This window comes from Narcine bancroftii, chromosome 3 (genome assembly GCF_036971445.1).
Source record: "Narcine bancroftii isolate sNarBan1 chromosome 3, sNarBan1.hap1, whole genome shotgun sequence".
NCBI lineage: Eukaryota > Metazoa > Chordata > Chondrichthyes > Torpediniformes > Narcinidae > Narcine > Narcine bancroftii.
The window spans coordinates 3,374,188-3,387,541 of NC_091471.1; the positions used below are offsets into that span (position 1 = coordinate 3,374,188).

Sequence of the window (13,354 nt, forward strand, 5' to 3'; positions counted from 1 at the left end):
TTGTTGACCATGTGGAACCATCCATGCTACAGGCCAACACTGGCAGGGCCCCTCAACTCTTCCTCTGCTACATTGATGACCACTTTGGTGCTGTCTCGAGTACGCATGATGAGCTCATTGACTTCATCCACTTTGCCGCCAACTTCCACCCCGACCTCAAATTCACTTGGTCTGTCTCAAGCAACACTTTCCTTTCTCTTGATCTCTCTGTCTCCGTCTCAGGAGACAAATTCTCAACAGTCATTTTCTACAGATCCACCAACTCCCACAGCAACCTCGACAACACTCTGTCCCCTGTAAGGATTCCATTCTCTCAATTCCTCCATCTCCATCCCATCTGCTCCCAGGATGAGGACATCTGTGCCAGATCATCATTCTTCAAACAATTTGGCTTTCCCTCTACCACCATCAACTCGACCCTAACCATCATATCTTCCATCTGCCCTGGCCCCCTCCGTCCCCACATACAAGGACAGGATTCCCCTCATCCCCACCTACCCATCCCACCTACCCATCCCACCAGCCTCCGCATCCAACGCATCCTCCTCCGCCATTTCTGCCACATGATCCTACCACTAGACACATTTTCCCCTCTCCACCTTTCACAGGGACCAGTCCCTCCATGACTCCCTTGTCCCCTCCTTCCTCCCCACCAATCATCCCCTTGGGACCTACCCCTGTGACCCCTCCTCCCTCACCACCATTTGGGGCCCATTTCACTTGTGAATCTGTCATCTCCTCCACATCGGAGAGATCGGGAGATCGCTGCATTCACCACCTCGGCTCTGTCCACCGTAACAGTGTGGATCTCCCAGTGGCCACCCATTTCAATTCCCACCCCCTTCTCTCCATTCAAAGAGCTCCCCCCTCCCCATCACACCAGCTCCTTTCTCTTCTATCATCCCATCTCTTACCTGTCAGCCTGGGTTCCTCCCCCCTCCCCTTCCTTTCCCTCCTCTCTCCCTCCCTCCCTAGCAAGAACCTTTACTCCCCACAGACACTGCCAGACCACCTGAGCTCGTCCAGGACCTGTAGGCAATACCCAACACCATCTGCCCCTGTGGACAATACCCCATGACACCATCTTCCCCTGCAGGCAATAACCAAGGCCACCATCTGCCCCTGTGACCGGTGACCGCGGGAGGTTAGAGATGCAACTCTCCCTCCCCACTCAACACCCCCAGCTCCCCTCGCCACCTCCCCCCTCCACTCCAGTGACGTGATGCTGATGCACCTGGAGACCCTGGCTCCCCTTCACTGGGGGGTGGATGGAGAGGATCCATGGGGAGGCTCCGACTGGAGAGACAGCAAGGTTTCCGGGGAGGGGCCAAGGGACCTTTTAGCGGAGTGTCTGTGGTTGTTTCTGGGGAAGGTCTTTGGGGAGGGTCTGTGGTGTGTGGGAGTTTTGTCAAAGGGAAGCCTGGAGGGGAGGGTCAGTGGGAGGGTTTGGGGGAAAGAGGGGCAGGAAGGGGGAGGAGGGAGGGGAGGCAAGCAGAGGAGGGTCTGGGAGAGGGAGTCCATGGGGGTCCATGTAGGGGGTACGTGAGGGTCCCGGTGTCCGGGGGATTCTCAATTTAGGGAGTCCATGGGGGTCCATGGAAGGGGTACGAGGGGGTCCCAGGGGGTAGGTGGTCCGAGGGGTGAGCTGGCCCCTCTGGGCAGGGTCTCCTCACCAGCTGGTGAATGGTTCCGGAAGGCCAGCATGCCAGGAGTGATGAAGCAGCCTGTTCACACATCTGACACTTACAGCAACTCCTTTAATATTTACAGGGTCCCCATTGCAACCCTAGCCCCGTCAACACAGAACAGCCATGCAGCAGGATCGGGGTGCAGTGGGGAGTGGTGGGGGGGAAGGGGGAGAGGACAGGGTCCCAACATCACTCACCCACTCAGCTAGAGACCTCCTAGGATGCAGCCAAGAGGGGCCTGGCCTTTGGGCTCAGGACCATACAGGGGCTGCAAACCCGAAACAAGGACCGGGACCAGCAGGAACTCCCTGCAGTCCAGGCAGTGTCTGTGGAGAGTGGCTCTCACACCGTGTTTCCAGCCAGGGTCAGACACAGAGTGAAGCTCCCTCCACACTGTCCCATCACACACTCCCGGGGTAAGACACAGAGTGAAGCTCCCTCCACACCGTCCCATCACACACTCCCAGGGTCAGTCACAGAGTGAAGATCCCTCCACACCATCCTATCATACACTCGCAGGGTCAGACACAGAGTGAAGCTCCCTCCACACCATCCCGTCACACACTCCCGGGGTCAGACACAGAGGGAAGCTCCCTCTGCACCATCCCATCACACAGTCCTGGGGTCAGACACAGAGTGAAGCTCCCTCCATACCGTCCCATCACTCACTCCCGGGGTCAGGCACAGAGTGAAGTTCCCTCCACACTGTCCCATCACACACTCCCGGGGTCAGACACAGAGGGAAGCTCCCTCTACACCATCCCATCACACAGTCCTGGGGTCAGACACAGAGTGAAGCTCCCTCCACACTGTCCCATCACACAATCCAGGGGTCAGACACAGAGTGAAGCTCCCTCTGCGCTATCCCATCACACACTCCTGGGGTCAGACACAGAGTGAAGCTCCCTCCACACCATCCCATCACACACTCCTGGGGTCAGACACAGAGGGAAGCTCCCTCCAAACCGTCCCTTCACACACTCCAGCGGAGTTGGTTTGGGCTGGTGAAGGTTGAGTGGTGTGCGGGTGGGTTGGGGTAATGGTCAGTGATAGGGTTGATCTGCCTTGTCACGATGGGGGTGGGGTGGGGTTGAGTCCGACGCCTCTGGGACCCCTACTGTCGGCCGGGAGCGTGTGTTCCGTCCACCTCACAGATGTCGAACCAGTGCTGTGCGATGGGGCGGTGGGGTAGGAGACCATTGAGAGGCAGCGAGGCATTGGTTTCCCGATCGTGCTCGCTGACCACCCTCCAGTACAGTGTGTCCTTGAGCACGAAGATGGCACTGTGGCTGTAGGAGTAGTAGACGGCGTCCAGGTGACCCAAGGGATGGTCATACGACACCACAGCCGGGAACATGTCCACAATCCGCTTCGGGTACCCGGCGACGGTTGCGTTCAGGTCCACGCTGAATGCCGTCACCTGGCCCATGGAAGAGAGAGCACGTCACCATGGCAACTGACCCTCGACCTGCAATCCAGGCCCCAGCCTGACTCCTGACCTCCAAATCCGGGCCCACCCGACCCGCATCTGGCTCAGGACCTTCGGGACCTGTGAAATTTTCCCACTATCACCCTCAACTCATCCCTAGTTTCCGTCACCCCCGGAATTGATACCCCTCGTGATTATGTAACTCTCTTTGTGGGGGGTTCAAAGGTGTGAATGTGAGTAAGTTTGTGTGTATCTTATGAGGGTGTCCATAAATGTGTGTGTGAATGTGAGTGTGTGAGAGAGAGTGAACGTGAGTGTGTGTGAGTGTGAGTTTGTGTGAGTGTGAGTTGTTGCCTGCAGACAGCCACTGTACTCACGTTGAGCCCTTTGAAGAAGTACAGGCAGTGGTCCTTCTTGTCGAAGTGGACGGTGTCGATGGGCCCCTCGATGCCAGGGAAGCCCTGGGCGATGGGCCGGGGATAGGGGTTTCCGTGCAGGTCCTCGCTGTACACCCGGTCGTTTTTGTTGTCGTACTGCCAGTACATGGTTCCTGTGGGAGAGAGCAGAGGGGTAGGGGCAAGTTCCATTTCCCCCAGGGCACCTGTACCACAGCAAGCCACAGCCTCCCTCCCCGTGGCAACCTGCACTCCCTGCTCCATCTCCCCGTAGACCTGCGGGGAACAGCATTCTGAGCCAGTGGAAGGGGATGGGATGAATGGCCTCCCAGGCTGAGGACCATGGAAGGGGGCTCTGGCCCCAGGGTGACCCCAGACAGATCCACAGGGCAGCAGATAGTGCCGCTACCTCACTGCCCGCGATATAATTATATTTGGCCCGCAAGATCATTTCAAAAATGTATTAGAGGTGGCCCGCCCTGCAGCGAGAGCCGATGCTGTTTTTTGGTAATGTCACCCCCACCATCCTCCCCCTTCATTGCACATCCTTCCCCATTGTAACACGAGAAATTGTAACACGAGAAGTCTGTTGATGTCATCAGCCGGCAAGCCGGTTGGAAGGCTCCCCGCACAACCAGTCACTTCTCCCACCTGTCGAGCGGTGCGGCGGATGGGCGAGCGCCTGTGATTTCCTGTCGGCGCGACGGGCATGGCAGGCTGCGCACAGCCCCCGGGCAGCGCGAGCCCCGTGCAACTGGCACCGGACGGCCCTTCCACAGCGCGAGCGCACTTCTCCCGGTCGCCACGGTCTTCAGCGCTTGCACCTGCGTGGACCCCAGGGACGGCTGGTTCGGCCCTGCACGTGAAGAGAGAGATGGTGGCTGTCCGCAAAGGCTGATCGGCAGCGCACTGGGCCTGAGTGGGTGGGTAAGCAGGGGTGGGCAGAGGGTGTAGGTGAGGAGTAATGGGCAGGGGAAGTTATGGTGGTGCGAGGGGCAGTTAGAAGGAGGGATGAGTAGAAGGAGGGGTGGATAGGGAAGAGGTAAAAGGGGAGGGGCAGGGCGAGTAGGGGAGGGGTGATTAGAGGGTGAGAGATGGGTAGAGGGAGGAATAGGTTGAGGGGAGAGGCAGTAGAGGGGTGTGTATAGGATGGGGTGGGTAGAGGCAGAGCGAGTGGAGTGAGGGGTGAGTAGAGGTTGGGTAAAGGACTGGTCAGGTAGAGGGATGGTGGGTCAAGGGTGAATAGAGGCCTAGAGCCTGAGGAGTGAGCAGGAAATGCTGAGTCCTGATGCAGGCCAAAATGGACACAGCCTGTGAATGCTGACTACATTTCCACAGGGACCAAATAGGTTTCCCTCAGGTCAAGCAAAGGGTGAACTTGAGCTACCTACTCCTGACCTGTAACATTATCCTCCTAAAGTTATATCCTAAAGTTTAACATTACATATGTTGAAAGAAGAGAAAACATGCAGATGTTGTTGAAAATTTTCAATAAACATTTAGTTCGGCCCTCAACTTAGTCCAAGTTTTTAATTTTGGCCCTCCATGAATTTGAGTTTGACACCCCTACTCTAAAGAGAAAAGTCCCAGCTCTGCTAACCTGGCCTCATAAGACTTGTTTTCCCAATCCAGGCAGCATCCTGGTAAATCTCCTCTCACCCTCTTCACAGCTTCCACATCCTTCCTTTAATGAGGTGACCAGACTGAAGACAATTCTCCAAGGGTGGTCTCACCAGAGATATGTAGAGTTGCAGCATGGCCTTATAGAAGAGGTAGAAGGCGATGGTGGATAAATGTGGGTCAGCATGGGTGAGTTGAGCTGAAGGGCTTATTCTCTGCTGTCCGATACCCAGACTGATGGTGGGCTTAATCCAACTGTTCCTGATGGTCAGCACATTCTCGATGGGTGGAAGGGTCTGCATGGGTGCTGGGTGACTCCAGTGAGCCCCTCCCATTGGGGTGGGGGAGGAATGGGATAGCTGCCTCACCTGTACCCCCTGAGCTGTGGGGGTACAGTCCTGCCTGAGACCCTGATCCACCCAGCACCCTGCCCTAGGGCTGGGCTGAGGGCAGTCAGAGACCCACACCCAGGGGTGTCCCTCCCTATCTCCCTGCCCCCTGGATCGAGTAGGGGCACAGGCGGACACAGCACCCATTGGTGTCACCTCCCCATGATCCCCCCCGCAGGTCGGTGAGGGGACACAGGGAGAGCCCAAGGGCCTGACCTTTGAAGAAGAGGGTGACGTCCTTGTCCCAGGTCCAGATGTGGGCGAAACCGTCAACGTTTGAGGGGGGGAGGCCCTTCCAGCCCACGGCCAGGGGGATGGGGTCGCCGTAGCGGGTGCGGTTGAACCGGTTCTCGTACATCCAGTACCAGTGGCGGCGCATGAAATAGGTGTTGAAACGGTAGGTGGTCTCGCCGAAACCATTCTCCTCCCGCCGCACCCAGTCAAACACCGTGTCGAAGTTCCCCTCGCACACCCCTGTGGAGGGACGAGGCAGTCAGAGATCCACAGCCCTGGCCCTGACCCTGGCCACCGACCCCTGACACTTACTGCCAACTCTTCATCTCTGACCCCTGAACCCCTTACCCCAACCCCTGGCCCCGGATATTGACTCCTCATCTTGATCCTTGAACCCACCGAACAGCGATCCCTGACCTCAGACACCGGATGCTAACCCATGACCCTGCACCATGATCCTTCAGACCCTGCCCGACCTCTGGCCACTGATGCCCCCAATTCTACTCACAGACCCCCCTAATCCTGTTCCCTGACCCCGCTGACAATCCCCTAATCCAGCCCACACACCCTTAACCCCACCCACACACCGTAACCCCACCCACACACCCATCCCACCCACACACTCTAACCCCACCCACACATCCCCTAACCGCAACCACACTCCCTAACTCTACCCACACCCATCCCACCCACACACTTTAGCTCTACCCACACACCCCCTAACCACAACCACACTCCCTAACCCTACCCACATGCACCCTAACCCCACCCACACACCCTAACCCCACAAAACACCCATCTCACCCACACACCATAACCCCACCCACATGCCCCTAACCTCACCCACCCCTAACCCCACCTACACACTCTAACCCCACAAAACACCCATCCCACCCACACACCCTAACCCCACCCACACACCCTAACCCCACAAAACACCCATCTCACCCACACACCATAACCCCACCCACATGCCCCTAACCTCACCCATCCCTAACCCCACCTACACACTCTAACCCCACAAAACACCCATCCCACCCACACACCATAACCCCACCCACATGCCCCTAACCTCACCCACCCCTAACCCCACCTACACACTCTAACCCCACAAAACACCCATCCCACCCACACACCCTAACCCCACCCACACACTCTAACCCTACAAAACACCCATCCCACCCACACACTCTAACCCCAGCCACACACTCTAATCCCATCCACAGACCCCCCCAACCTTGCCTAATGATCTCCTAACCACGCCAACACACCTCAAACCCCTCATTGAGTGTTTTGAAGGGTAGGGCAGTAGACATGGAATTTAGTAAGGCATTTGACAAGGACCCCATGAGAGCCTCATCCAGAAAGTCATGAGGCTCGGGATCCGTGGAGCCTGGGGGCTGTGTGGATAAAATTTTGGCACGTAGGTAGAAAGCAGAGAGTAGATGTGGAAGGGAGGTATTCTGCTTGGAGGTTGGTGACTTGTGGACCTCTGCCTGAGTCCTCTTTCAATGCATGAGAAAAAAGCGGGCAGTCACATGAATGAATGAGTACAGACAAACTGTGTTCATTGGATATGGAGAAGAGAGGAAAAGGATTGGTCGGGAAGGGAGGGTTGGCTCTGTGAAAGGGGACAGGGAGAATGAAAGGAAATGGGGGTGTTTTAATGGAAACATAGGCTGAAAGGTTAGAGATGGGAGGGTTGAAGAGAAAGGTGCTGGTGTGATGGGGCATGATGTAGGTCTCTGAATGGAGAGGGAAGGGAAGGGAGAAGAGAAACAGAGGGATGGTGAGAGTGGGGGTGGGGGGTTCAACAGAAAATGGAGAACTCAATGTTAATGCTGTCCGGTTGGAGGGAGCCCAGTCGGAAGATGAGGGGTTGTTCCTCCAATTTGCGGGTGGTCTCAGTCTGACAGAGCATGAGACCATGGAAAAATATGCTGGCAGGGGAATGGGGTGGGGAATTGAAATGGGTGGCCATTGGGGGCTCTGCGGTATTGCAGCGGACAGAGCCGAGGTGGTTATCAAAGTGATCTCCCAGTCTGCGCCCAGTCTCTCTGACGTGGAGGGGACCTCAGTGGGAGGACCAGATGCAGTCAATGACCCCTGCAGATTTACAAGTGAAATGTGGCTTCTCTCAGAAGGACGGTTTGGGGCCCCAAATGGCGGTGAGGGGGGAGGTGTGGGTGCAAGGTGGAGCCTCTCCTGTGGTCACAGGGGTAGGTCCCAAGGAGACGATTGGTGGGACCAACCCCTACAGAAGGAGAAGAGGGGAATATTGTGTCCGGTCACCTCATTACAGGAAGGATGTGGAAGGTATGGTGAGGGGGCAGAGGAGATTCACCAGGATGTTGCTTGGATTGGAGAACGTGTCTTATGAGGCAAGTTTAATGGAGCTGGGACTTCTTGGAGTGTAGAAGGATGAGAGGAGATTGATAGAGGTCTACCAGATTATGAGAGGCATAGATACAGTGGACGGCCAGCACCTGTTTCCCAGGGCAGGATCAGCAAACACTAAAGGACATGTGTACAAAGTGAAGGGAGGGAAGTTTAGGGGAGACATCAGGGGTAAGTGTTTTTACCCAGAGAGTTGTGGGGGCCTGGAATGCTTTGCCAGGGGTGGTTGAGGCTGGAACATTAGGGGCATTTAAGAAACTCTTAGACAGACAGATGGATGGAAGGAAAATAGAGGGTTACAGGGTAGAGGGGGAAGGGTTAGATTGTTGAGGATTGTTTACGTGGGTTGGCACAACATCATGGGGCCTGCACTGTGCCGGAATGTTCTACATTCTAGTCAGAGAGCGGAGAGGTCTGTTCGTGTATATATTGTGACCCTCTTGTTCTGCAAATGGTGTGATGGTATGACATTGTGGCCCCTCTGCACACGAAATCTAGAGGTAAGAGGGCTAGAATGAACTGGCTAAACTAAGCCCCAGTCCGTGTCCTGCCCGACAGAGGGTAGGGGGTGGTGATGTCCCAGAACCCACCGTAGATCTGTTGGATGGCCTTGCGGTCATGCCAGTCGAGTTCCAGGTCCTTGGAGTCGTGTGGGATGTAGTTGGGATGCATGATGGAACCGACCCGTCTGATGTGTGGCAGTCCCAGCACATGGCCAATCTCGTGAACCGCCACCTTTGCGACGAAAGAGAGATGTTGTTGGATGCGAGGTTGAACCTGTTCCCTGCCCTTACCTGGACGCCTCCCTCTGTGCCACCCTGAACCCCCCCCCCCCCACAACCCACCCCTGCCCTCTCAATGGGAGGTTGTCCCGTCGAGCCTTCTCCACTATTTAACAAGATCACCCCTCAGCCTCCTGCCCTCCAGGAGCCTGTCCACCCTCCATCCCCCAGCCCTTCCAGTCCTGGCAACATCGTGAAAAATCTCCTCTGCACCCCTTCCGTTTATTGATGTCCTTCCTACAGCCGGGCAACTAGAACTGCACCCATCACTCTGTGCGTGATCTCACCAACAGCTGGCCCAGTTGAACCATAGAACCATAGAGCATTAGAGCTCAGAAACAGGCCCCTTCGCCCCTTGTTGTCTGAGCTGAACCATTTTTTCTACCTCATTCCACTGACCTGCCCCCAGACCATATCCCTCCATACCTCTCCCATCTATGGACCTGTCCAAATTCTTTTTGGGTGTTAACATTGAGCCCACATTCACCATTTCAGCTGGCAGGTTGTTCCACACCCCCACTGCTCTCTGTGTGAGGAAGTTCCCCCGAATGTTCCCCCATGACAGATTATGTTGTATTTGTATTGTATATATGTTTTTGGGAGACAAATCGGGGCAGGTTTTTTTGGTCACATACACACACTTTAAAACAAGATCTTGTTTAAAATACTGGAGCTCTGCTAATGCTAGACCCATTTAGGCCAACAGTCTTTGCAAAAGCTTTGGAGAGAGCCCAAGAGACTTCACTAATGGATTGTTGTTTACAAAAAGGCAACAGATGAAAGAGCTTGTTGGAGCCATAGGCTGTCTGGAGTGGAACTTGCTGTTTTAGGAGGGTCATATGGTTTTGCAAGCAGAGAGAGTAAAACAGATTTTTCTCTCAGAGAGAGAGAGAGAGAGAGAGAGAGAGAGGGAGAGAGAGAGAGAGAGAATTCAGTTCTACTGTTCAGCAGCAGCAAATGGGACTGGAATAGGACAAGCTGGCAAGCTTGTGGAAAACCCCATTTGGAAGATGGGTTGTGAGTGCTTAGTTCAGCCTGGTCAAAGCCCTTGTGGTCCATGCAAGAAGAGAGGACTGGCTGCATAATGTTTCATTTGAAATAAGGGAAACAAAAAGAAACTCTGTGTTGACCTGAAAGAAAGGAGTTATCATCTGGAGAACCCTGAGGGGGGCAAGTTTCTTCAGCAAGACACTGAAGTGGCTGATTGAAAAGGAAACAGTTGTGGGTGTCCAGCAAACAACAAATCTCTCTCTGAAAACCAACAAGAACTTTCCTGAGTGGTAACCATTTGTCATTCAAGCACCAAAGCCTGGTGAACTTTATAAATGTTAAATTCTGTGCACAGTCTAAGAATTGCCTGCAACCAGTGAACCTGGAGGAATGAGAAGTGAGATTGGACTGTGAATCAAAGAACTTTTCTGAACTTACACACACATTACATACACGTGCACTTAGAATTAGAAGGGAGGTTAAGTTAGGTTAGTTAAGTTAAAATGTGATTCTGTTTTCATGTTTAAAGATAATTAAAAGCAACTTTTGTTTAAGTAACCATTTGTCTTGATGAATATCTATTGCTGCTGGGTTTTGGGGTCCTCTGGGCTTTTAACACCCCCTAAATTTTCCCCTTTCACCTTTAACCCATGTCCTCTGGTTTGTATCTCACTCACCCTCAGTGGGAAAAGCCGACCTACATTTACTCTGTCTGTCCCCCTCATAATCTTAAATACCTTGCTCACATCTCCCCTCATTCTTCTACGCTCCAGGGAATAAAGTCCTAACCTGTTTAACCTTTCCCTGTAACTCAGGCCCTGAATTCCAGGGAACATCCTAGTAAATCTTCTCCACACTCTTTCTATCTTATTGATATCTTTCCTGTGGTTCGGTGACCAAAACTGCACACAATTCTCCAAATTTGGCCTCACCAATGTCTTATACAACTTTACCATAACATCCCAACTCCTGTACTCAATACTTGGATTTATGAAGGGCAATATACCAAAAGCTCTCTTTACAACCCTATCCACCTGTGAAGCCACTTTCAGGGAATTATGTATCTCTATTCCCAGATCCCTCTGTTCTACTGCACCCCTCAGTGCCCGACCGTTCACCGTGTACGTCCTTTCTTGGTTGGTCCTTCCAAACTGCAACATCTCACCCTTGTCTGCATTAAATTCCATCGGCCATTTTCCAGCTGGTTCAGATTCCTCCGCAAGCTTTGAAAACCTTCCTAACCATCCACAACATCTCCAATCTTAGAGTCATCTGCAAACTTGCTGATCCAATTGACCACATTATCATCAAGGTCATTGATATAGAGGACAAACAACAATGGTCCCAGCACCAATCCCTGAGACACCACCAGTCACAGGCCTCCAGTCTGAGAAGCATCATCCACCACCACTCTCTGGTTTCTGATGCCCCATCTCTTGTCTTCAGGACCTCACCCAATGAAGGCCAGCGTTCCAGATACCTTCTTCCCCACTTTCAGGGATCTGAACTTCAATGATTCCGCCTGGATTGAAACAGACGCCGTGATTGGAGGAACTCAGTAAAGTCTCGCAGGTTGGGAAAGATACTTTACTGACGTTTCGGGCTTGAGCCTTTCTCCAAGGTACGAGGAAAAAGCAGACAAACGCCCGAATTAAAAGAAACTGGAGGAGGAGGAGCACAGACCTACAGACAAAAGGCGTTTACTGGTAGTGAAGAAAGCGAATGCTATGTTGGCCTTCATTTCAAGAGGAATGTTGTACAAGAATAGAGAGGGGTTGATGAGGCTCCAGGGGGCACTGGTGAGACCCCATTTGGAGAACTGTGTGCAGTTTTGGGCCCCCTCTCTTAGAAAGGATGTGATGTTGAGGGTGCAGAGGAGATTTACCAGGATGATTCCCGGAATGCAAGGGCTAACGTACGAGGAGCGTTTGGCAGCTCGTTGGAGTAGAGGAGAATGAGATGAGAGGAGATCTCAGAGGCATTTCATATTTTGAAAGGTTTAGATTTTTTTTGGGGTGGATGCGGGTAAGATGTTTCCCTTGGTGGGTAAATCGAGGACAAGGGGTCTGAAAATGAGAGGTTATCCATATAAAATAGAGACTAGGAAGAACTTCTTTAGCCAGAGGGTCGTGGATCTGGGGAACTCGCTGCCGCATACAGCAGTGGAAGCCAGATCACTGAGTGTATTTAAAAAAGAAATAGACGTATCTCATTAGTGAGGGCATGAAGGGATATGGGGAAAAGGCTGGAAATTGGAACTAGTGTAAAGTAGCTTAGTGCAGATTTATGGAACAGACTCGATGGGCCTAGTGGGCCTGGTTCTGTTCCTTTGTCTTGTGAATCTTGTGATATGGAGAGGAGGACAGAGACAGGAAAGGAGAGAACTGGTTGGGGGGAAGGGGGAAAGGTGTCTTTTTGGCTCTGTGTAAGGAGACAGAGGGAAAAGGGAAGAGAGAGAAAGAAAGAGAGAGAGAGAGACACACACACACAGACAGACAGAGCTCAAGGAAAGGAGTCAGAGAAACATGGAGGGGTGTCTAACGGAAACCGGAGAAGTCGATCTTAATGCCGTCTGGTTTGAGGGGGCCCAGATGGTAGATGAGGTGTTGTTGCTCCAATTTACAGGTGGTCTGTGCATCAGACCTTGGGCAGACATGTCGTCAAGGGAATTGGGCAGAGAATTTAAATGGGTGGACACTGAGAGATCCACGATATTATGGCGGACAGAGCTGAGGTGCTCAACAAAATGATCTCCTAGTCTACAGCCAGTCTCTCTGATGTAGAGGAGACCACTGCCGGATGCAGTAGATGACACTGCAGATTCACAAGTGAAGTGTTGCTTCACTCGGAAGGACTGTTAGGGGCCTCAAATGGTGGTGAGGAAGGACGTGTGGCCGCAAGTGGAGCATCTCCTGTGGTCACAGGGGTAGGTCCCAAGGGGGTGAATAGTGGGGAGGGGAGGAGTAGATGAGGGAGACACGGATGGAGTAGTCCTTGCGGAAAACTCCTGCACACCGACCCTTGATGAATTGATGGGCCATTGTCTGACAGGCAGGCAGGGCCTTTTCTGGTTGGCTGCCAGTGACCAGTGGTTTTCCACAGGGCTTGGTGATGCCAGTTACCAGTGCTGTTCCACAGGGCTCAGTGCTGCCGGTGACCAGTGGTGTCCACAGGGCTCAGTGCTGTCGGTAAATAGTGGTGTTCCACAGGGCTCAGTGCTGTCGGTGACCAATGGTGTCAACAGGGCTCAGTTCTGCCGGTGACTAGTGGTGTTCTACAGGGCTCGGTACTGCCGGTGACTAGTGGTGTTCCACAGGGCTCAGTTCTGCCGGTGACTAGTGGTGTTCTACAGGGCTTGGTACTGCCGGTGACTAGTGGTGTTCCACAGGGCTCAGTTCTGCCGGTGACTAGTGGTGTTCCACAGGGCTCA

The 13,354-nt window shown here is 53.5% G+C and overlaps 1 protein-coding gene across 3 annotated transcripts in view; it reads right to left on the reverse strand.

Annotated features, from left to right (window-relative positions):
- Positions 1–1,737: 1,737 nt before the first annotated feature.
- LOC138756036 (matrix metalloproteinase-21-like) overlaps positions 1,738–13,354 on the reverse strand; it is a 28,464-nt gene continuing 16,847 nt past the window's right edge. For 2 of the 3 annotated variants that reach the window (XM_069922722.1, XM_069922720.1), the window contains 4 exons: positions 8,743–8,887; positions 5,738–5,995; positions 3,495–3,667; positions 1,738–3,108 (listed from right to left, as the gene is read on the reverse strand). In XM_069922722.1, coding sequence (XP_069778823.1) covers positions 2,803–3,108; positions 3,495–3,667; positions 5,738–5,995; positions 8,743–8,887 — 882 coding nt within the window. In that variant the 3' untranslated portion in view covers positions 1,738–2,802. Of the gene's footprint in view, positions 3,109–3,494; positions 3,668–4,163; positions 4,369–5,737; positions 5,996–8,742; positions 8,888–13,354 lie in introns of all 3 variants that reach the window. The other variant, XM_069922721.1, reaches the window with a different exon arrangement.